This window comes from Monodelphis domestica, chromosome 3 (assembly GCF_027887165.1).
Source record: "Monodelphis domestica isolate mMonDom1 chromosome 3, mMonDom1.pri, whole genome shotgun sequence".
Classification (NCBI taxonomy): domain Eukaryota; kingdom Metazoa; phylum Chordata; class Mammalia; order Didelphimorphia; family Didelphidae; genus Monodelphis; species Monodelphis domestica.
The window spans coordinates 61,932,510-61,955,679 of record NC_077229.1 but is presented as its reverse complement, the minus strand read 5'-3'; the positions used below and the strand labels follow the sequence as shown (position 1 = coordinate 61,955,679).

The 23,170-nt window shown below is 54.2% G+C and overlaps 1 protein-coding gene across 4 annotated transcripts; it reads right to left on the bottom strand.

Annotated features, from left to right (window-relative positions):
• Positions 1 to 1,671: 1,671 nt before the first annotated feature.
• On the bottom strand, positions 1,672 to 22,846 carry CAMSAP3 (calmodulin regulated spectrin associated protein family member 3). Of its 4 annotated transcripts, XM_056822015.1 has the most exons (19): positions 22,486 to 22,831; positions 13,961 to 14,214; positions 13,727 to 13,849; positions 13,473 to 13,559; positions 13,244 to 13,276; positions 12,563 to 12,610; positions 12,123 to 12,261; positions 11,385 to 11,524; positions 10,680 to 10,773; positions 9,433 to 9,487; positions 9,158 to 9,231; positions 8,995 to 9,064; positions 6,804 to 8,376; positions 6,579 to 6,718; positions 4,875 to 5,131; positions 4,682 to 4,781; positions 3,280 to 3,398; positions 2,790 to 2,908; positions 1,672 to 2,623 (listed from the first exon to the last, which is right to left on the bottom strand). In XM_056822015.1, the coding sequence occupies exons 1-19, from the start codon at positions 22,631 to 22,633 to the stop codon at positions 2,321 to 2,323; spliced, it is 3,876 nt and encodes a 1,291-aa protein (XP_056677993.1). In that variant the 5' UTR covers positions 22,634 to 22,831; the 3' UTR covers positions 1,672 to 2,320. The 4 variants fall into 4 exon arrangements, with proteins under 4 accessions (XP_056677993.1, XP_056677995.1, XP_056677994.1 ...); XM_056822017.1 differs by lacking the exon at positions 12,563 to 12,610 and having other exon boundaries at positions 22,486 to 22,846; XM_056822016.1 differs by lacking the exon at positions 13,244 to 13,276.
• Between the last annotated feature and the right edge of the window lie 324 nt (positions 22,847 to 23,170).

Here is a 23,170-nt window from a genome sequence, read left to right as displayed (position 1 = left end):
CTCCTGTCAGCTGCCCTGTTCCATGTAAACATGCACACACCCAGTTCTTGCTTTCTGGGGAGGGGTCCTCGTGACGCAGACACCTGCCCAGCTGGTGCATGTTGGGAGTCACCACCCGTGTAGCAGTGCCCGCTGGCCCGGGGCCCAGGCCCACCTCCTCCCAGCTGGGATAGGCCTAGGTAGCAGAACAGTGGCCAAAGTACTCAGCCCAACCCCCCACCTTGTAGAGCCGGTTCCTGGCCTGAAGCACTGGGGAGCAGGAAGCAGACCAGTCCCCCCAACCCCCCACTCCTCCCCTGAGCACACTGTGTACTCAAGCCCTCTGTGCAGGGCAAACCTGGACCATCTGCCCCTCAAGAAAATGGGGCGTCCTTTGGAGGCTAGGCCAAAAGCCCACCTGCCCAGAACTGACCACTTCTGCTGCCCCAGGGGTCAGCCTGAGCTTCTAAACACGTCTGGCACCACTGCTCTCTACCATATCAGTCAGTTGTGTCAACCCTGCCTCTCTGACACCTCCTCTCCAGGCCACGTGTCATCCTCTCATGTGGCCTATAAGTCTCTTAACTAGTCCCCAGACTTGCCTAGTCATTCCAAGATCTGGTCACCTCCTAGGATCTTCCATGGCCCACAAGATTGGATCCTAACCTAGACTGGCATTCTAGGCTCTTTGGACTGTAGCTACCTGCAGTCACTTTCTCTGTCCTCATCTCCCCATGCTAATTTTAATTTATTCCCTTGATTTTTCTACTCTGTGATAGTCTCCAGAAAGCATTTCTTGAAGAATCAAACCCTTCTCCTTAGAGGTCCTCAGCACTGCTGATCTCTTCACTCTATCACTTATCAATGGCTAATCACCGTCTTACTATGCAAACATTCAGCTAGAGGGAAAATGGGCAGGAAGCATCCCATCTCAGACTAACTACAGGACCAAGAGTCATAAACCCATTGGCCAACAGGACCTAAGAACTTAACAGGCTAGAGTAATGGACTGGATCTAATTAGACAAAATGGAGCAAGGACAAAAGTTCTCTGGTTCAAAAAATCAATGGCAAAAACAGGATGGGAGTTTTAGGGGACAGCAGGGTCAATATGAGTTGGACCCAAGACAAAGAGTGAATGGAGAGGCTGTTCAAAGAGAGGGTGTTCTCCAGAACCAGCAGGATGATTGTACCACTGTCCTCATCGGCCCCAAGTACCATGTTGTAGGATGGACACCAGAAGGCTGAAAAAGTTTCAGAAATGAATAGTGGCAGGGGCCTAGCTGCCATGCTGTATGAAAAACCATTGGAAGAACTGGGGACCTTTATCGTGGAGAGGGCACTTAGGAAGGGGCCGCAACAGCCCTCTTCAAGAATTAGAAGGGTTATCACTCAATGAGATTTGGTTTAGCCTCAAAAAGAAGAGCTGGGAGGAACAAGGAGGGGAAATGAGGGAGGCAAATTCTGACTTGACATTTGATTTAATAGTTCTAAAGAGAAATAAGCTGCCATGGAAATAGGGGAGGTTCCTCATAACTAGAAGTCTTCGTGTAGAGGCTGGATTTGGGGAGGGGTTCTTGTTTGGGGACTGGTTAAGCTGGATGCTCTCTGAGCTTAGGATCCCTGAGCCTTCCCTTCCTCCCTCTCCCTCTCAGACTCCAATCACCCTCTCCTCAAGGAGAGGTCAGAAACATCTCTTTAAATTATTTTATTCAAGGTGGGGAGGACAGACAGGGGCAGGAGGTTGTTGAGCTGAGCCCTGAGTCTCTGAAGCTCCCAGCTTCACCCTCCCCACAGCAGGACACGACACAGAGATGAAGGGACGCCCTCCAATCTTCCAAGGAAGAAGAGATCTGGAAGGGATGGGGAGGAAGGAAACCAACAGACCTCTCCCCAAAAAAAAGTAGAATAAAGGTCCAGGCCCCATTGGAATCCAACCCTGGCTCAGGCCGGAATATACAAATTGACTTTCCAAAGGCTTGAGATTGGGAGCCCCCAATATTGGGGACCAAAATCTGTCCAGGCAAGAGGTGGCTCAGGGGTACCGGGGGGAGCAGGGAACAAAGAGACATTGCCTGAACTGGGGTAGAAGAAACATGCAGATGGGGAGGAGACTGAGGAGGGGGCCGGGGCAAGAGTTGAGATCCCCTTCCTGCCTTCAGTCTCCTGATTGGGGAGGGGAGAAGAGCCCAGGCTGGAGTAGGGTGGTACAAAGCCCCACCTCTCACCCCAGCAGAGGACCTCCACCATCCCTCTAGGGAGCCGCCCTTGGGAACAGAAAATCCCTGGCAGGCTCTGGGGCAGAGTCCAGGCCACAGAGTGCTAGGCAGGGAATGTCTGGGCTATTTAGGGGTGCTGGGCTTCTTTGGGGTACTGGGCTTCTTGGTCTGCCAGAAGTGGCCTTGGATGGTGATGGCGTCCACACTCATGGACATGGTCTTGGCAGGAATCTGTGTGAAGCGTTTCCGGTCTGAGTTGTACTTGTAGATCCCCTCCACCATGGACTTGGTGATGGTTCGGGGGCCATAGCCAGCTAAGCGTGACATCTCTTCCGTCTCCCCAGAGAATGTGTACAGTGCCCGGAACTGGCAGCTCGAGTCCCGGAAGAGGATCAGGAAGTGGTTGGCTTTGCTCTTCTCAATTTCCTAGGATCAGGATAAGTGGTTAGGGCACAGCTGATGGTGGGGGCGGGGAGAGAAGGATGGAAAATCAGGGCTCTTGGAGCCCAATAGAGACGGGAGGCAGGGAGCTCCTGGGGCAGAAAGGACAGGGACTTGTACAAGGCTAGCGCGGGCTCAGCCCTGGCCTCACCTCCAAGATGCGGTTCTTGTGAGATTCGTTGACCTTGCCAGCCAGGCAGCAGTGGGCCAATGCATTGTGGATGATGTACTTGTTGGACTTGGCACTCGGCTCCTTGTACAGCTTGGGGCCTGGGGTGTGGGACAGGGCAGTGGGGAGGGAGAAGGAAGTTATAACTGGAAAAAGAGCACGAGCTGCTCAAGCTCACTTTTGAAAAATCCTTGAGAGGCCAGCAAAACAGCTCTTTGAGGTAAGTAGCATTAACCACCCAACAGTATCCTTATCCTCATTCTAAAAAAAACTGAGGTCAGAGAAGTAACCGAATCGGGATTCAAACCCAGGACTCCTGGTTCTGGGGGTCCAGAGGTTCTTCCCACTACACCCTGTGCTAAGTGAAGAGCCAGAGGCTCCTAGTCTAGCCAAGGGCCCCTTGACCCCCCCAGCCTTGCCACTATCCTCTCCATTCATGCCTATTCTAACCAGTGCCCAGGCAAAGTCTCACCTGTGTATTCTGGGACAGAGGCTGGTGACGAGGCAGTACTTCCATTTTCCCAGTCCCGATCTCGATCTCGGTTGCCCAACAGGCGACTGGGGGACATCAGGCCCGACGGAGAAGGGGCCCTGAAGAGAAGTGGATGCCACTGTCAGTGGAGAAGGAAAGCTTCCAGATGCCTCTTACTCCTGGGGAGCTTGGCACATGGTCCCTTTCTTCACAGCCTCTCAGAGTTAGAAGGAACCTGAGGGGTCATCTGGTCCAGCTGCTCACTTGATAGGTAAACCTCTTCTATCACATTCCCAGCAAGTGTTCGTTCAGCCTCTGCCCAAAGACCTCTAGTAATGGAAGTCCTTTGGAAAAAGCGCCTCTTGGCCATTTCCACCCTTTGTCGAAAGTCCTGCCCTCCTCTGGTGCCAAAGGGTCCTGTACAAATAGTGAGGACCATAATCCTTTCCCCACTAAGTGTTTTTCTCTAAATACCCCTAACTCCTTCAAGTGATCCTTGAAACAGTATGGGTGCCAATTCAACTGAGCAAATATTCATTAATTGCCTACTTCGTGCCAGGCAACAGGAATGCCAAGAATATATGCACATCTCCCCACTTCTTGTATGCCCTCCAAGTGGGCATCAACCCATTAATCACTATCCTTTGCACCTGGAAATTCAACCATTATGAATAGTCCTTTTTTTTTTTAAACACTTCTTCTGTCTTGGAATCAATACCAAATATCTGTTCCAAGGCAGAGGAGTGTAAGGGCTAGGCAATTGGGGGAAGTGACTTGTCTAGGGTCACACAGCTAGGAAGAGTTTGAAGCCATATTTGAACCCAGAACCTCCTATCTCCAGGCCATGGTCTCTATCCACTGGACCACCCAGCTACCCCATGGATAGTCTTAACTGTACCGTTAGCCAGCCCAGTGTTTCCATTTTAACTGTACTGTTAGCCAGCCCAGTGTTTCCATTTTGTCCTCAAGAATGGTAGGAAATATTTTGTCAAATATTTTGCTGAAATCTAAGTACAATATCGCGATCACATTTTCCTGATCTATCCATCTGGTCATAGGAAAAAAAAAAGGGGCAATGACTTGTTCATGATGAGGCCATGCTGAACCTTGGTGATCAGTGCTTCTGTTTCTAAATGCTCATAAACCATCCCTTTAAATAACCCATTCTAGAACTGCAAGTTTGCCCCAATTATACTGGTGCACAGGACTGATTCAGAGAATGACTGGTAAAAGCCGTGTATGAATTGAGTGTGCCCAAGATTGAGCTCTTTTGTCCATAAGGATACTATCCTTGAGGAAGCTCTGACCTAACCCAGCCAGTGAGCAGGGACCACCTACTCAATGAGATACATCAACACCCAGACCCAGATTGGGCAGGGTGGAGGGAGTGGTATTGATTTACCTGGACGTGGGTCTTTTGACCCCAAGGTTGTTGGAAGAATCGTTGGCCACAGTGGAAAGGGACAGGGTGGACTGGGAGTAAACTTTGCTAAGTCGGGACCCTGGTAGGGAGAAATAGGAAGTCAGATTCTCAGTCTTATTTTCTTCCCTTGGCATTCCCCCTCCCTCCCACAGCTCTACCCCACTCTCCTTACCCAAGAGACCTCGGGGACTGCGGCCTAAGGCCGAGTCATCACAGCAGCCAGATCGGGGTCGAGGGGGCCGACGGGCACCCCCTCTTCCAGGCCCTCCCCCCGTCCCCCGAGGCCGTAGTACTTTGTCCAGGTCATCCATCAACTTGAGCTGTGCCCGCCTCTCATATTCTTGTCGTGTAAAGTCTCCTCTCCGGGCTGGACCCTCCTCTTCCAGGCTGGCCCCAGTCCCAACTCGGGCCCTCTCCTCTTGGGCCAACCTGAGGAAAAACACAGAGAGGCCCAGAGCAGGAAATAAGAGGTGAGTATGAAGAAGGAGCCCGACTTTGGTGAGTTTTGGAGGTGACCACTTTTTACGTCAGACTAAATGATTCCAATTTGGGGAGGGTGACCGAGGTAATTTGTACCATCTATGTCCCCTTTAGGGGTGGTGGTGGGGTCTGAAATTAAGTGGGATTGTGGGCAAGACACCCCTAAGCCCACCAGACCATGAAGAGGCTTCAGATTGGCTAAAAGGGAGCTAAGAATTGTGAAATGGACCAATGAGCTTCATCTAGTACGCCCCATTAAGGCCAAATCCCTAACTGGTTGGACCAGGTTTGGAAATGATTAAAGGACCATAACATAAAAGCTTAGAGGATCCTTAAAGGTCATATAGCAGGAAAGGACCTTGGGGCCCATTCATCTAGCTTGTAATAATAGCTAATTGTACCAATAATAACTAGAGCGCTTACTATGTGCCAAGCTCTGTGCTAATCCCTTTACAACTATTATCTCATTTGATCCTCCCAGCCCTGGGAATAAGGTACTATGATCATCCCCATTTTAAAAGTGAGGAAACTGAGGCAGACACAGGTTAAATGACTTGCCACAAGTGAGTGTCTGAGGCCAGTTTTGAACTCAGGTCTTTCTGGCTCTGGGACCAGCACTGAGTCCCTTAGTTAGCTGTCCCCCAGAGTAAAGTTACCTCTACAACATACCCAGAAAAGGGTCATCTTGACTCTGGTTGGAGACTCCCAACGAGGCATCCAGTCTGCTTTTGGATAGCACTACTTGTTAGGAAATCCTTCCCCTCTCCTAATTTAACTTAGCCTTTTTACTTATGGGGAAACTGAGTCCTATCCTTGTGATTCATCCCTGATCCATAGTCAATTAAACCATGAGTCAGGAGTTGAATTCAGACTCCAAATCCAGAGCTCTTACCTCAATGACTCATTGAGAGAGAGGAGGGCTCCCACTTGGCTCCCCTGCCCTTGAGGGAGCCAGATGAACCAGGCAAGGGAGAATTATGACAACCTAGCTACCTAGAACAGCTTAGAATGTTTCAGATCACCTTCCCTGAGAACAGCCCCTTCTCCTGGGCATATTATTTGTGAAACTGTAGGCTGAAGTTTTTTGTCTTTTAAATAAGCCCTGGAAAATGGATTCATGGGGCCTGTCCAGTGGCTGGGAAGCCAGATTCCAGAAATAAGCCAGGGGATATGGTAAAGGGCAGAAAAGGAGAGGAGGGATGAGAGACTGGAGGCAGCAGATGTCTGAGCCCAGGGACCCGGTCAAGCTCAGAGAGGGCCCCAGGAGGCAAAATGAGTCCCCCATGGGGACTTAGGAATCAGGAATTGAGAAAAAGAGGAAAGCCCTGCTAGAAATCCTCAGAAAGGGGCCCTCAGGGCAGGCTGCTTTCTAGAGCAAGACTGGGTCAAGACTCACCGGGCGGCTTCTTCCTTTTTCTGCTCTTTCTCCACTTCTTGCCATTGTTTCCGCCTCCGTGCCTCGTCTGCCCGCCGCTGTTGCCTCTCCAACAGGCTGGCCCGTTTCTGTGCCATTTCATCTTCTGGCTTCTCTTGATCCTTCAGAAAACATCCATCCATCCATCTGCCCAACTGCTCCTTCCCCCAGGCCAGAGGCCACCCCCTGGGATCCCCTCCTTCTCACCTTATAAAAGAAACCCAGGCCGGTTCGTGGCTCTCCATTCACAGCCTCCTCCAGAGAGTCTTCCCCTTCAGGGGGGCTCCCATCCCCGTCACTGTCCAGGCTCCCCAGGGGGATCTCGATAAGCCCTGGCCGGCCAGACGGGGTGGCAGCCCCTCCCAGGGGCTCAGCAGGCACCTCTCCTGGCTTGGGGCCAGGCTCAGGCTCTGGCTTTGAAGGGCCAGAACCTGGGCCAGGGCCGGGCTGATCCTCATCGAAGAGGATAGACGAGCGGGTCTGAACGGGGACCTGGGATGGCGAAAACTTGCGCAGGTGGGGAAGAGTGTCCACATCGTGTGGTGGAGTCAGCACCCGAGTCAAGGGTGCCAGCCGCAGCTCTGCAGGCCGGGCATGTTTGGGGCTTCGAGGAGCTGGGGTCGAAGTGGGGACTGAGGCTCGGCGTGGGGGCGGCTGGGGCGACCGGGGGGGCGGGGCACGGCGAGCAGGGGCCGGGGAGGGCGCCCGGGGCCCAGCAGGACCAGGAATGATCCAGGCGGCGGCAGGTGGGCCCGGCCCGGGGTGCTCCGGCTCCCGCAGGAGCCGCTGCTGCTGGTCCGTGAGCCGCTGCATATCCCGCTGCAGAGAGCTCAAGGCCGCGCTCAGCTTACTGACCGCACGGTTATAGTCACCCAGGCCCTCATCCGAAGGCCGGCCGGCCCCCACCTCTGGGGAAAAGGTCACCATCTTGGGCCTTTCGGAAGGCTCTCCTCGGCCCTCACCAGCCGGCCTCTCCCCAGGCCCCGGGCCTTGGGCCCCTTCGGCCGCTTGTACCCCGGAGCCATCGTCCCCGTCAACGCCATCCCCGTCGCTCTCCCCGCCGGCCTCTCGCTTCTGCACCTGCAGGAAGGCACTCTTGCCCAGGCGCTGCCGGTGCTTGGCAAAGATGGCCTCGATGCGTCGTTTCTGAGCCTCGATGGCTCGGCGTTTTTCCTCCAGCCTCGCTCCCAGCTCACTCATCTCCGAGCTCAGGGCCTCTGAAGGGGCCTCGGCAGGGCCTCCTGTCCCAGCCTCCTCCCCAACCCGACCTTCTGGCTTCACCAGCTGCTTCTTCCTTTCTGCAAAGCTCGTCATGCGCACTTCAGACTGGGTAGGTGTTGCTGGGGGCCCCTCAGGCAGGACTGGCTTAGAGGCCTCTCCAGGTGGGTAGGATGAAGCCAAGAGTGGCTTTGAGGCTTTGCAGCCCCCCTCTGGATGGGGGTAGTAAGCGGGAGGTTTTGAGGTCTCAGATGGGTAGGAGGAAGACAGGGTAGGTTTCGAGGGTCCCTCGGGGGAATGGAGATAGAAGCCGCCATCAGCGGCCCCATCCGGGAGCAGGCGGGGTTCAGCGCTATGGATGATCTGCAGGGCTTCTTCTATGGTGGGGAGGTCCCCAGGCTCCGGGGCTGGCTCTGGAGGAGGCTGCGACGCTGAGACCCTTGGGGGACCCAGGCTATCGGAACTGGCAGAGCGTAACAGCACTGGGTCACCCATGACCACGTCCACGTCGCTGTCCAGGCCAAAGGGAGTGCTGAAGGATACAGCCTGGGACAGGGGGCGGCTGGGGGGCCAGACGGGGACTAAGACTCCAGTCTTAAACCCCTGGCCCACCCCATAGCCCCCCAGTCACTCCCTCTCCAATGTGTGGCTCTGGCCCTGGCCAGAGGACCTCTCCGCCAACCCTGCTCTTGGAGATCCCCAGGCCTGGGCACCTTCCCTTTGCCTCCTGGGGCAGAGCTGCCAGATGAAGCTGGGACGGGCGCTCAGGGCCATCTGACCCTCGGGAAAGTGGGCACAGCCACAGGGCAGGGGCAGCTCAAGAGCCCACAATCATGGGAAGAAAGGAGGCCCTGCTCCTCCCAGAGAACTTCACAAAAGGCCCATTATTCATCAGGAACCCAAGTGGAGGTGGCAGATCAGGGTGGACCCAAGGAAGTCTGACCAGGTGGCTATCATCACGCACTGGTCAGTGGACAGAGTGCTGGAAAACTAGTCATTATGGAGGGACCTGATGGGCCTGGGGGGAGCCGTGGCCCCATTCATTGACCAGCAATAGATGGGGGAAAGCGGGGGTCTCGGAGAGAAAAGGGGCTAAAGGATGAGGCGCCTGACATCTGTTCCTCCAGCTGTTCTCCCCAAGCCCACCTCCGCCCCGGGCTGCTGGGCTGTGGCTCCTCACCTGAGCTGCCGGTTCCACGCCTTCCCGAAAGCTTCTATGTGGGTCATGGAGGGGGACGACTGTAAGGAACCTGTGGGGAGTCCAAGGTCAGTTCCAGCGGCCTCTCTCAGACCCAGAGGCAGGTGGAGCCTCTCCTCCCACCCCTCAACGAGCTCCTTCTCACCTGATGAGCTCCGGAGGGGGGACTGTGGCCCCCCTGGAGACAGAAGTGGGTGCCGGAAATTGAAAACAGGGGAGCTGTCGGGAGGGAGGAAAAGAATCAGCCCATGAGCTGCAGCTCTGCCCCTAAAAGGCACCCCAAAAGCTAGAGCCACAGAACCTATGGCCGTGGTCCTGAGCCTCCCTGACAGAATGGGGGAATGGGGGGCAGGACATGTCGGAGGGAGGAAATGGACCTGAAGAGTGGAGGAGGGCTCCAGGGTGGGAAGAAGACCCTACCTGGCTCCGTTGCCGCTTGGTGGGGTGGAGGCTTCACTGACCCCAGGAGAGGAACCTGAGGCAGAGGGGAAGAGAATAGAGGCCCCAGCCTAAACCCCAGCTTCACTCTAGGCGGCTCCCCTGCTCTGTCCACCCTCCTCACGCAGCCACCCTTGTTCCCTGGTCTCACCTTACCGGATAATAACAGCAATAACAACAGTAACAATAGTTACTGTTTATGTAGTGCTTAAAGGTTTACAAAGTGCTTCATTTTATCCTCCCAGTAATCCTGAGAAGCAGTTACTATTATTATCCCCATTTTACAGGTGGGGAAACTGAGGCAAAGAGATTACATAATTTGCCCAGGGTCACATAGCTAGGTAACTCTCCTGCTCTGTCCACTGTCCTTAACCAGCTGCCTTAGTTCCCCGGCCTCACCTCACCCGATAATAACAGCAATAATAACAGTAACAATAGTTCCCCGGCCTCACCTTACCCCATAATAACAGCAATAATAGTTACTGTTTATGTAGCGTTTTAGTTCCCCGGCCTCACCTCACCTGATAATAACAGCAATAACAACAGTAACAATAGTTACTGTTTATGTAGTGCTTAAAGGTTTACAAAGTGCTTCATTTTATCCTCCCAGTAATCCTGAGAAGCAGTTACTATTATTATCCCCATTTTACAGGTGGGGAAACTGAGGCAAAGAGATTACATAATTTGCCCAGGGTCACATAGCTAGGTAACTCTCCTGCTCTGTCCACTGTCCTTAACCAGCTGCCTTAGTTCCCCGGCCTCACCTCACCCGATAATAACAGCAATAATAACAGTAACAATAGTTCCCCGGCCTCACCTTACCCCATAATAACAGCAATAATAGTTACTGTTTATGTAGCGTTTTAGTTCCCCGGCCTCACCTCACCTGATAATAACAGCAATAATAACAGTAACAATAGTTCCCCGGCCTCACCTCACCCAATAATAACAGTAATAATAACAGTAACAATAGTTGCCACTTATGTAGCACTTCAAGGTTTACAAAGTGCTTCATTTTATCCTCCTAACAATCCTGAGAAGCAGTTACTATGACTATCCCCATTTACATATGGAGAAAACGAGGCAATGGCCTAGGAGGTATCTGGGACAGAATTTGAACCTGGATCTTCCTGACTCCAGGTTCAATGTCGAATCTGCTGAACCACCCAGCGACACCACAGCCACTCCAGGGGCACTGCCCTCTGCCCAGGCCCCAGGTCCAGCCTCACCTCGCCCATCCGGCAGCTCCTTGGGTCTCACAAAGTCTGGTTTCAACACTTCAAAGCAAAGAAACAGCTCAGCCAGCAGCACAGCCACGTTAGTCTGGAGACCAGGAGACACAGAAGTCAAAGAATGGAAGGGTCCAGTCCAGACTTGCCCCACAAATCCCCTCCACAATCTCCCCAGCAAACCAGCATTCAGCCTTGATGTGGGAAACTCCTGTGACTGGGACGGGGAGCTCACTACCTCCCAAAAAAACCCATTCCACTTTAGGATGGCCCTCATTCTCGTAAAGTTTTTCCTTCTGATCTTCCATGTGTCCCTCTACAGTTTCCTCCCGTTCCTCCTTGTTCTCCTTGTGAGGCCAGGCACACTGAGGTCAAGTCCTTTTTCAGGTGATACTCCTTTCAATACTAAAGATAGTTCTGACGTCCCAGCCGCCCCAACCCTCCGTCATCTCTTCTCCAGGCTGGGTATCATCAGCTCCATCCACCAGTCCTCATAGGACAGGATCCCCAAGCCCTCTCCATCCTCGCTGCCTTCCTCTGGGTGTTCTTGAGATGACTGGGGTTCAGCAGGAAAAGATGGCCATTGCTTGGGGAGGGCACGGGGCTAGGGGAGCCCTGAGGAACCCCCAGAATCCTCATCCCTCTTCCCTCCAGCCCCAGCTCAGCCTTCAGAGCTCCGGTCGAGATCTTGGATCCCAGAGTCACCTTGAGGAGGGGGGGCACATAGAGCAAGTCCTCCAGGGCCAGGGGGCAGCCCCCAGGCAAGCGGGCAGCACAGAAGTCCTGGACCAGCTGCAGGTTGTACAGACTGTCTGCCACAGACATGGTATCCTTCAGGCATACGTCTAGAGAAAGACAGGAACGCCTCATTGCCAAGTCTTGGCTGGAGGACACGGACACCTGGGGCCCGGATGGAGAACACGGATGTTTGCCCTCCCTCCCCCAGCTCCTGCCAAAGCACCTTCTGTTGATCTTGTATCTGGTAAACATATAGATAAGCAGCTATCAATGCATATGGAGCCAGGCCTAGAGATGGGAGGTCCCGGGTTCAAATCTGACCTCAGACACTTCCTGAGTGACCCTGGGCGAGTCACTTCACCCCAGTTTCTTAGCCCTTACCACTTTTCTGCCTTGGAACAAATAATTAGTATTAATGTTAAGACAGAAGGTAAGTGTTAATATATACATAAAATGAAATATATATAATTAAATACATGTGTATATGTATAAGTGTGTGTCTATACATATATATTTAATATCTATTTCTGCAGGTACATGTGTCTCCCCAGTGGAATGTAAGGTCCGGGAGGGCAGGGACTATTTCCTCTTTGCCTCAGATCTCGGGCATTAGTGCTACACAAATCCTTGCTAGGTCGAGGCTGGCTGGGAGGTTGGGATGCCCACTTTGAGGGGTGCTGCCTGCATGGAGCTCTGCCCACTTACCCTCGAGCCTCAGCAGCTGGGGGCAGTAGCAATGGATGATGGCTGCGAGGGCGGCTCCGCTGGCCAGGTCCTGGAGTCCCGCCACTACAGGGAAACAGGGGGCCCTGCGGGCCACGGCCCGGTCCTTTCGGTATCGGATCTGGAGGGCAAAAGGGAGCGGTCAGAGGTCGGCGGTTGTGGGTCCCCTGGAGCCGGAGAGCATGCAGCCAGTGCAGGGAGGCCAGGTGCGTGAGTCCTTGAGGCTACAGGGCCGAGGGAGCAGCATGCAGCAGAAAGGGGGCCGGACAGGCCCCCAGAGCAAGAAGGAGCGAGCACACGGCAGGAGGGGCCCTCAAGCTCTGGACAGCTGGTGGCAGCCGGCCCAGCCTGGCCTGGTAGGGAACAAGAGCAGTGGCACGGGGAGCAAAAAGCAGGGAGGACAGAGGTTGGAGATACGTTACCACAGGGGGTTTGCTCCCTGACTCCTTCAAACAGAAGGCAACGGCGTGCTGAGGGGGCGGAGAGGAGGGGGCGTCAGCGCGGGGGCCACAGCGGGACACAGGCTCCAGGCCAGGGGGGCCCTGACCTCATCCTGTCTGCCGGGGGCTCCCCCACCCCCGAACCAGCCCCACTCCCTGGGACGTCCGCAAGGGCTCCATCTGAGATCAGCGTGGTCATTCCCTTACTTTGCCAAGGAAGGAAGCCCTATTCCTTAATCTGGCTTTGGGGTTTCTGGCCTCTCCCCAGCTTCTCTGGGGTTCCCTCAGCCCCCAGCTCTGACCCAAGACACAAGTGAGAGGCCTGCCTGTCTTCTGGTCAGCCTCAGGGAGACCTGCTGACCACCCCCCCCCAACTCTGGCACCTTGGGGTAGAGATGGAGGGAGCCCAGGAGAAGCAGGCAGGGCAGCACTAGCATGCAGCAGGACACCCCCCCAGGGGGCCCTCAGGGCTGCAAGAGGCCAATGTGAGCAGAGGATCCGAGACACCCCGACTTCTTCCCCAGGGGGTGAGATCCCAGCTCTCCCTCCCTGGACACTCCCCAAGGACTCCCTGCTTCCCCCTTCCCCAGGGCCGCAGATCCTCTGTTCACGAGTCAGGGCGCGAGGGCAGAATGGAGCTGGGGACCAGGCGCACCCACTTACGGGAACGAGCTTCCAGTACCAGCGGGTGGGACACTGAGGCGCAGAGAAGGGCAGAGAGGAGAAGAAGAATGCGGCAGTGCAGGGGCAGAGACAGAGAGATACAGAGAAGTCACACCCCAGCCCTAGCCCCAGAGAGGAGGCAGAGGGACAGGCTGGCCCCAGGAGGTTGGGGGGCAGGTCCCCAGGCCCCACCCACCTATTCCCTCCCCCCGCTCCTGCCAGGTCTCACCGAGGGCTGGGCAGCACTGTCTGCCGGGGGCACGGGGGTTCTCTGAGCTGCCTCTCGCTCGGTCATCTCCTGTAGTCGCCTCATGGTCTGGGAGGGGCAAGAAAGCTCAGTGAGAGGGTCTCTGGCCTTGGAGAATCATTTAAGGAGCCTGGGAGGGACTCTCAGAACTCAGTTCTGGCCAGGGTCACCCCAACAGGTTCTCCAATCCTCCCAGTAATCCCCCTGCCCCCGTCCCCACAGATTCCTCTGCCTACCGAATCCACCCAAAGAAGGAGTTTGTGTTCCCAGCTGCCTGGGGCCGAGGGGACTGGCAGGGATTGTGTCCACTCGGTGGCGAAGGCTGTCATGAGGGCATCGATCACAGCCAAGTGGGCACCCTGCAGACAAAAGACACCAGTGGGGAGTCAGGAAGACACAGTCATTGCCCACCTCCCAGGAGCTCTTGGAAGACGTCGAGGGCAAAGCCAGTGAATGACAAGGGAGCTCACCATGAGGATGGGTTGGTGCCTCAGGTCAGCCTCCCGCACAGGCCGATCGGGAAACATTGGGGTCAGGCCCCGCCGGGCCAATAGCGTTAAGAGGGCAGCAGGGCCAGGCGGGGCCTCGAGCTGGGGCAGCGCAAGCCGCCAGGCCCGGCAGTACAGCTCAGCCGAGAGGAGCAGCCGTGTCACTGGCGGCTTCACGTGCTCCTGGGCGTACTGGTCGGTGTAGAAAGGCTCCCACAGCTCCGAAGGCACGTGCTCTGCAGGAAGAGACACCGTCGGTGACCACAGCCTTGACCCAGAGCCTCCTCTCCTGTCCCATGCATGAGGGGCCCCTTAGAGGCATGTGCCGCAGTACTGGGGAGTCTCGGAGGACTTCCTGAAGGAAGAGTCCGAAGGTGAGAACTCCCAAGTAGAGGACTGGAGGGACAGGGGGAAGCTGAGTGTTGTGAGTTGAGCCTAGGTGTGGTAGAAGATGGGGCAGGGAGCAAGGACAGGTTTCCCCAGCCTCTGAGGTCTCACTGCTTTGGTATCTGGGCCAACCCCAAGCCAGGTCACTGGAAGAACTCTAGAGGAAGAGGGGAAAGTAGGCTGTGGCCCCGCAGGGGCCGCAGAAAGATCCAGGAACAATTAAAGGGAGGGGGTTTGGTTGTGGAGCTGTTGCAACAGCAATCCTGGCAGAAGGGCAGAGGTCCAAAGTCAAGAGGATGCTGTGGGGGTAGAGAAAGCCTTGAACTGAGAACTCCTGCTCTGGCGCTCTTCTAGAGCCTGAGGGAAACCACTTGCCCTCTTTAGTTTCTGCTTCCCTGCTGGTGAGGTCACAGCCCCTACTGCCTGTGGCTCCTTACCTAGTAAGCATCAGTCAAGATTTGAATACAAGTCTTCCCGATTCCTGATCCCCATTCGGAGAGTCCTGGATGTGGAGTTAGGTGAAGCTGGGTTTGAATCTAGTTGCTGGCCAACTCTTGGACAGATCACTGAGCCTCTGTCTTCCTCAGTTTCCTCAACTATAAAATGGGACTAATAACAGGATCTATCTCCCAGGGTTGTTGGGAAGATCAAATGTGCATATCTTAATGCTGGATGGATCAGTGGATGGAGCCAGGCCTGAAGACAGCAGGTCCTGGGTTCAAATCTGGCCTCGGACACTTCCTAGCTATGTGACCCTGGGCAATCACTTAACTACCATTGCCCAGCCCTTATTGCTCTTCTGTCTTAGAACTGATACCCAGTAAAAGTTTTAAAAAACGTTTTTAATGCCCACAGTTGATACTAACATTGTTATTATTATTCCTGGCAAAGGTAAAACCCAAACTCTTCAGTCTGCCATACAAAGCCTTATATATACAGCCTGGCATCATCTTATCATCTAGCATTCATGCAATGTGTCACTGTGGAAAGGAATCCCAGTTCTGATATTTCCTCGTTCATACAACAGGGATAGCAGGTAGAGTGCTGGATTTGGAATTGGCAAGTCCTAGGTTCAAATCCAGACTCTGACACTTATTAGTTATATTAACCCTGGTTGTTTCCTCTTCCATACAGCAGGGATGGTAATAACTTGCTTATAAAGTTAGACTAGGGGCAGTGAGGTGGCTCGGTGGATAGAGTTCCAAGCCTGGAGACAGGAGGTCCTGGGTTCAAATGTGGACTCAGACACATCTTAGCTGTGTGACCCTGGTCAAGTCACTAAACCACTTATGCTTCTGCCTTGGACCTGATGCTTAATACCGATTCCAAGGTTTTAAGTGGGGGGAGAGATAAAATTAAGCTCTACAAATGCTGGAGATTATACATATGCTGGCTTGTATGAACTCCAGCAAGTCCACTTGCCCTCACTGAACCTCCACCTTCCTCAGTTTCCTCATCCATAACATGAGAGAAATGTGACTCATGCCTCCAAAGACTGTTGTGAAGGAAATGCTTTGGAAGTCTTGGGAAGCCCTGAAAACACGCCGGTTATTATTCAGACAACAAACACTGCCCGTGTGCAGGGCGCAAAGTCTCTCAGAGCTGACAGAAGAAATGGTTCCAGTCCTCATGCATCTGGGAGAACTGGAATGAGGAGAGCATTGAGGCAGGGAGACCCGCCAGAGGACACAAGTGATGGGGCTCGACCCAGAGTGGTGGCAATGTCAGAGGAGAGGAGCGGGGCTAGATGGATATGTGAGAGAGGCGATGGAGGGAGGATGGACATGGGGTCAGGCTAGAGTGTGGCGCCAAGCTTCTGAGCCCAGGGGACCGACAACAATGGTGGTGCTCTTTGACAGTAACAGGGGAGTAGGTTTAGGAGGGGGTGGGCAAGATTTGGGGAGACCATCAAGAGTTTAGTTTTGGACGTGTTGAATTGAAGATATCTACCAAACACCCAGTTCAACCCTGCCATCCCCACATACCCTAAACTCCAACGGCCCCCCTAAATGGCCTTCAGGACCAAACAGAAAATCCTCTGATTGGCTTTTTAAAAAATTTAAACCCTCACCTTCCATCTTAGAATCAATACTGGTTCTAAGGCAGAAGAGTGGAAAGGGCTAGGCAAGGGGGTCGAATGACTTACCCAGGGTCACACAGCTAGGAAGTGTCTGAGGTTGTATTTGACTCCAGGACCTCCCATCTCTGGGCCTGGCTCTCCATCCACTGAGCCACCCAGCTGGCCCACTCTTGACTGTCTTTTTAAGCCTTTAATAACCTGACCTGTTCCTACCTTTCCAGGGTTTGTCTACACACCTCCCTCCACCCCTTGCCACATACTCTTTGGTCAATGGTACCACTGATTTCTGTTCTTCCCTTCTTACAAGGCCCTCCATTTCCCAATCTGCCCGTTTCCTCTGGCTGTCCTCCATGCTCTGGATTCGCTCCCCCCTTCGCCTCTGCCTCCTGACTTCCCTGGCTTCCTTCAAGTCCTGGTCAAAAGCCCGTCTTTCCCAATTCCGCCCCCTTGCTGCTCGTGCCTTCCCGTTGAGCCTGTCTCTTCTCTGTAGCTTGTTTGTACGTGGCTATTGGCATGCTGGCACCCCTTTTGCAATGTGAGCACAAGGCACTGTCTCTAGCACAATGCCCTGCAAACAGCAGGCGCTTAATAAATGTCAGCTATCGGGAATGTGCTCTAGACTCCAGATAGACCGGACTGGTTGACCCTGACCCCAAACACGTTCCGTCCTCATAGAACCAAAACAGCAGAGGCTTTTTCCGTCATGCAGCTATCCCAGATTTTCCCCAAGTCAAGAGGCCTCCCTCCTCTGACCTCAACTGCATTCAGAAAGCACTGATTATCCACTCCGGGCACCGGGACAGGAAGATAGCTGAGAACAGAGGCCCTGCCCTCAAGGAGCTTATGCCCTGTCCAAGGGGAAAGAGCACACGCAGACACGTTCAACATTCTTGCTGTCTCGAACTGAACCCATCATCTTCCCCCCAGCATCCTCCCAGGCTCCTAACCTTGGCATCATCCTTGAGCCCTTCCTCTCTCACCCCAAAAGCCAACTGTCCGCTTCACCTTCACAGTGGCTCCATGTGCACTCCTGACACTCTCACCGCTCCGGGACTGGCCCTGATCCCCTTAAGCCCAGGCGACTGCAGGGGCCTGTGGGGTGGTCTCCTCGATTCAACGGTCTCCCGTTGGTCCATCTTCTACTCAGCAGCCTGACTAGTCTCCGAAAGCAGGATATGATGTCACCGCTCCGCACACACCCATAAAGCCCAGCGGCTCCCTATTACCTCTGGGTCCAAGTGTAAAACAGTCTGACACCTGGCCTGCACAACCCAGCCCCTTCCTATCTTTCATCATCATCCATGGACTTTACTATCCAGCAAGTCTGACCTCCTCACTGTCCCGTCTCCCAACTCTGTCCCCTTCACCACCTCTGACTCCCAGCCTCTCTGGCCTCCCTCAAGACATGGCCAATCCCACCTTTCCTCATCCTCCAGAGCCCCCTGACCCTCTAGTGCCTTCCCCTCTGAGATACTTTCAATCTACTCTTGGTTTGTCTTTTTTTACACCCTCATCTTCCATCTTAGAATCACTACTGTGTATCAGTCCCAAGGCAGAAGAATTGTCAGGGCTAGGCAATGGGGGTCAAGTGACTTGCCCAGGGTCACACAGCTTGGAAGTGTCTGAATCCAGATTGGAACTCAGGACCTGCTGTTTCCAGCCCCAGCTCTCTGTTCGATGCCCCCCCAATATCCTCTCTTGATATCCTGTCTGTATAGAATTATCTACATGTTGTCTCTCCCATTAGGGTGTGAGCTTTTTTCTTTGTATCCACAGTAGATACTTTAAAAAGTGCTTGTTGCCTTGATTTATTGGACTGACTGTAGCTGGCCATGAATTAGACATTTCATGCATCTCTTAGCCTTGCTAAACTGTAACGATGGCTAGCTTTTTTTTTTTTAACCCTTATCTTCCGCCTTAGAATCAATACTATATTGGTTCCAAGGCAGAAGAGCTATAAGGGCTAGGCAATGGGGGTCAAGTGACTTGCCCAGGATCACACAGCTGGGAAGTGTCTGAGGTCAGATTGGAACCCAGGACCTCCCATCTCTAGGTCCAGCTCTCCATCCACTGAGACCCATGGCTAGCTTTTATATGAAACTTTAAAGTTTCCAAAATATTATCTCATTTGATTCTCAACAACCACCCGGGAGGTGTTATTATTATTGCCATTTTTCAGATGAGGAAACTGAGGCAGGCAGCAGTTAAATGATTTGTCCAGGTTCACATAGTGACCAAGGGTTTAAGGTTAGATTTAAACTGTGTGAGCAGGAATAAGATTTCATTGATATGTTTTCAGTGTCTAGCTCTATGCTGGGGACATAGTAGGTGCTCAACAAGCATTGGGGTTTTTTTGTTTCTCTGTTTTGTCAATTTTTTAAAAGCCTTTACCTCATTTCTGAGTATCAATTCTAAGACAGAAGAGCTGCAAGGACTAGGCAATGGGGATCAAGTGACTTGATCAGGGTCACATAGCTAGGAAGTGTCTGAGGCCAGATTTGAACCCAAGTCCTTCCAACTCCAGGTTACATAATCTCCTCTAAGCATTTGTTAGGTTTACAGAGCATTTTCACGTCTGCCAAAGAGCTACCCAAACTCAACTAACCTTTTTTTAAAGTACCTACTCTGGGCCAGACCCTGTCTTGGTGCCAGAGACGCAAAGGTCTGGGTTATGGTCCCACGTGTCAAAGAGTCTACTTTCTACTGCTGAAGGAGAGGATTCCCCTGGAAACAGCAGGGGCCCTTAAAGATCACCTGCCTTTCATCCCTGCTTGGAGTCCGGGGCTCCTCACATAGAGCACGGGGAAGAAAACGCCTGCTGCTCCTGCTCCCCAGGGTTTTTTGAGGCACAAAATGTGAACATGAGTAAGGAGTTTTGGAAACCTTTACGTATGCCTATTACACTAAGGAGTAGTGAAGCAGATGAAGTGCTGGATCTGGAGTCAGGAAGACTCATTTCCAGAGTTCAAATCTAGCCTCAGACACATCCTAGCTGTGTGACCCTGAGCAAGTCACTTCACTTTGTGTACCTCAGTTTCCTCATCTGTCAAATGAAGTGGAGAAGGAAATGGTAAACCACTCTAACGCCTTTGCCAAGAAAACCCCAAATGGGGTCCTAAAGAGTCAGACATGACTGAAACAGCTAAATAATAACAGCAATCATGGTGACAAGGCAGGGAGACTCAGAGAGAATGCTCTAGGAAAATTAGAGGATGGAGAGAATCTTTTTGGCTGGAAGGGGTGGAACATAAGCTGGGTTTTATAGGACTTCAAGAAGTAGAGATAAAGATAGAGTATATTCCAGGCATGCACAAATATGAGAGGAGGAGATGAGATTAAGGAACTGCTAGCAGCAATCCAATTTGGCAGAGACTCAGAGGTCATGAAGTATGAAACATAGAAAGAAAAGGGGATGAGAGTCAGATTGTGGAGAGCCTTCAGTACCAGGCAAGGGAACACATAGTTTATTCCAAAGGCAATAGGGAGCCACTAAGAGTTTTAGAGCAGGAGTGGCATGATAAGAGCTGTGTTTTTAGGAAGATTGCTTTGACAGTTGTGTGGAGCAAAGATACCAGAGGGAAGAGATGAGGCAAAAAGAGCAATCAAACTTTGACAATATCCCACCTGTCATTATTAGTAGGAAGGGGACCCATCCAAGAGTCATGTTTTAGTAACTAACTGGAGGGGTGGGGCAAAAAGTAAAAAAAAAAAAAAGAATCCCAAGGTTTGGAACCTGGGTGACTGCTGAGATGTTGTTGCCACCGCCAGAAATAGTAAAATCAGGAGGACAAGCAGGTTTAAGATAACAGATAGTAGCTCACTCTCGGCCATGTTGAGATTGAGATCGCTCCACAATCCCTTGGGTGAGCCAGTAGGAATGGTCTGGAAGCAACTGGAGATCAGCGTTGGGAGCTGGGAAGAGAGGGGCCAGGATAGCTGGAGGGGAGATTCAGTTATCACCTGCAGGGAAGCGGTCAATGAAGCCAAGCCGAAGGGCCAAGCAGAAGGCCCAGGACAATTGGATGGGTGTGCTTATATGTCAAAGGGAGAGGAAAGAGACCATAGAGAAGGCTCTGGAAATCCAGATTAATGGGGGGTGGTAGCAAGGAAGGGTACATCTAACTGAACTAGCAGGACAGCAAGTAGCACTTTAAAGGTTTGGAAAGTCCTTTCCAGGTATTATCGCATTCAATCTTCACCTCCCTTTTACAGATGAGGAAACTGAGGTTCATAGAGGAGAAATGACTTGCCTGTGGTCACACTGTCAGAAGCAGGACTAAAGTTCAAGTTTCTCCTGGTTCAGTAGCCCCTCAGGGCTCAGCCAGTATGGACTCTAGCCTTTGCTGTCTCTGCTCCCATCAGAACCCCAGGTTTCCTTACTGGGATCACTAGCCCCTGCCCACACTGTCCCTACAGATAGTACAAACTCATACTGTAGCATGTCCTTTCTTTCATTTGATTCTGAGAACAATGAGAACTGGAATCCAGGGCTCCTGACTCCCACTTTGTGGCTCTCTACATCCCACTGTAGCTACTTCACAACCAGAGTTTCCCCTCAGTGGCTATGGTGTCTCAGGACCATAAACTGTCAGAGGGAAGGACCCTCAGAGTTCTTGGTGTCCAAACCCCTCATTTCACAGACAGGAAGACTGAGGCATGGAGAACGCTGGGGACTAGTCCAAGGTCACATGGCAAACTAGTGACACAGGCAGGACCTGATCCCAGGCCCTCTGATTCCCATTTCAGGGCTGTCTCATCAGATTATCGGGTTCTCCTCACTGAGCTGAGGGAGTCTGGCTAGAGGTCAGATAACCAGGAAAGAGCCCAACAATCCTGGGTCCCTGTGAAGTGCTTCTTCCTTGGAGAAGAGCCGAGCCGGGAAGGGGCAAAGGGATTTATGGGTAAACAGAAGCTGTGGAGGAAGAAAGACTAGAGAGGACCCAAGCAAGGGCTGGGATTCCATGCCATCCTCTCCCGAACACCCACAGAACAGGTTGGTCTGGGCTAGGGCATCTCCTGAGGGGGGGGGTCATCCCTGGCTTTGATGGGAAGAATGATGCCTGCCCTGATCACTGCCTCTCCCTCCTCCGTGGAGCTCTTAAAGGCCTACATTTAATTAACCCTGGTCACCTCCCCTGGTAGGCAGCCATGAGGAGGTGAGGATATTGGGCTCCCAGCTCCACCCTCACAGAGGTGGGTATTCCCAGGGGCAGCTGAGGCTGGGGAGGAGTCAAGCTTCAGCTAAGGCAATCAGGCCTGCCTTCGGAGAGGCTGGGAATGAGTAGGGGTCTAGGTCCCATGTGGGTCAGGGTGGAGATAGAAGGTTAGGCCCCTGGCTAGTGAGGGGAGCCCACAGGGTACCAGGTCCAGCCTTTGCCAGACAACCTGGTTGGAGGCATGCCCCGTGTACGGGCCAGGGAGCCCCACATCACATTTAAATAAAAGGGGGCTAAGACGGAGCAATCCAGAGGAGGCAAGAAGCCAAGAACCTTGGCCTCCCTCTGCCAAGGCTGGGGCCTGGGGAGGATGGCAAGGGAAGGGTGGGGTGTGGTGGGTGGCATGGGAAGGGGTGCTCGAGCACCTAGACGCTGAGTAGGGTGGCCCAGATTCTAAGCCCCCTGGGTAAGGAGGCTGAGGATCGAACACCTGGATCCACGCAAGGAGGGCGGCCCGGCCAGCCAGCCGGTCCCTTCCACCCCAACCCCTCCCTGGCCCCAGCTCCAGCCGCAGGCGGGGGAGGCAAAGTCCAAGCAGATAGAGCGGGAGCAGGGGGAGGGGACGCAGTCGGGGACAGGGAGGGAAGGGGGAGGAGGACGACGAGGAGGCCCCGAACCCCCGGGAACCCAGGAGTCCCCTGCCCCTCCCCCCCGAACAGAGGCGGCGGCCAGAGCGCACAAAGCGGGCGGCGGCGGCGGCCCCTCATCCCCCTGCCCAGGCCGGCCATTGTTCCCCGGGGGCCCCCGGCGTCTCCCCGCGGGGTCCTGAGCCCGAGCCCCGCCCCCCGCACCTGCCGCGCCCCGGCCCCGGTGGCCCGCGCTACCTGCGCCCCCGAAGGCGGCCCGCAGCACCCAGGCCAGGCTGGCGGCCGTCTTGGCCCGCGGGAAGTCGTACTGATCCAGGGGCTTGATCTCCGGCACCAGGAAGGTTTTCCGCAGCGGCCCGGGGCCGGCGGGCGCCGCCTCCACCATGACGGCGCCGGGGATGCGCTGCCTGCTCTGGCCAGGCCGAGCCGGGCCGAGCCGGGCAGGCCTCGGCTCCCCTCCACTGAGCTAGCACCCGGCCGAGCCGCCGAGTGCCGCCGAGCGCCGCCGCCGCCGCCGCAGCTGCCGGACTCCGGGCTCCGGGCTCCAGGTGCAGCAGCAGCAGCAGCAGCAGCAACGTTCCCCCCCCCCCACAACCCTCCTCCCCCTCTCCACCCCGCCGCGGCCTCGGCCGCTCCGCCCCGGGGGCCGGGCCTCAGGTATGCCACGCCCCCCGCCCGCGCCCTCTCCCGGACCCTGGTGGCCGAGCCCCGTCTCTCCCTCCCGAGCCGCCGGGATCCGGGCACCCGGCTCTGGGCTTGGTGTCCCTGTGGGCGTGTGGCGGGGGGCGTGTCTGAGGGGGAAGTCCTCCGTGTCTCCCCTCTGCTTGGGGTGCAACGGAGCGGGGGTGCGGAGCTGGGGCGGCGCTCTCTGGTTCCTGCCCCCCCCCACTCCGGGAGACCCCGCCTCCACGTCTCCCCCCGC

Excerpts from the sequence above, each read along its gene's own strand:
- CAMSAP3 (XM_056822015.1), bottom strand. The coding sequence starts at position 22,633 with ATGGTGGAGGCGGCGCCCGCCGGCCCCGGGCCGCTGCGGAAAACCTTC. Across the intron at positions 9,232-9,432 it reads CCAAGCGGCAACGGAGCCAG|CTCCCCTGTTTTCAATTTCC; the intron begins GTAGGGTCTTCT and ends CCCTCCCGACAG. Across the intron at positions 9,065-9,157 it reads CCCCCTCCGGAGCTCATCAG|GTTCCTTACAGTCGTCCCCC; the intron begins GTGAGAAGGAGC and ends GACTCCCCACAG.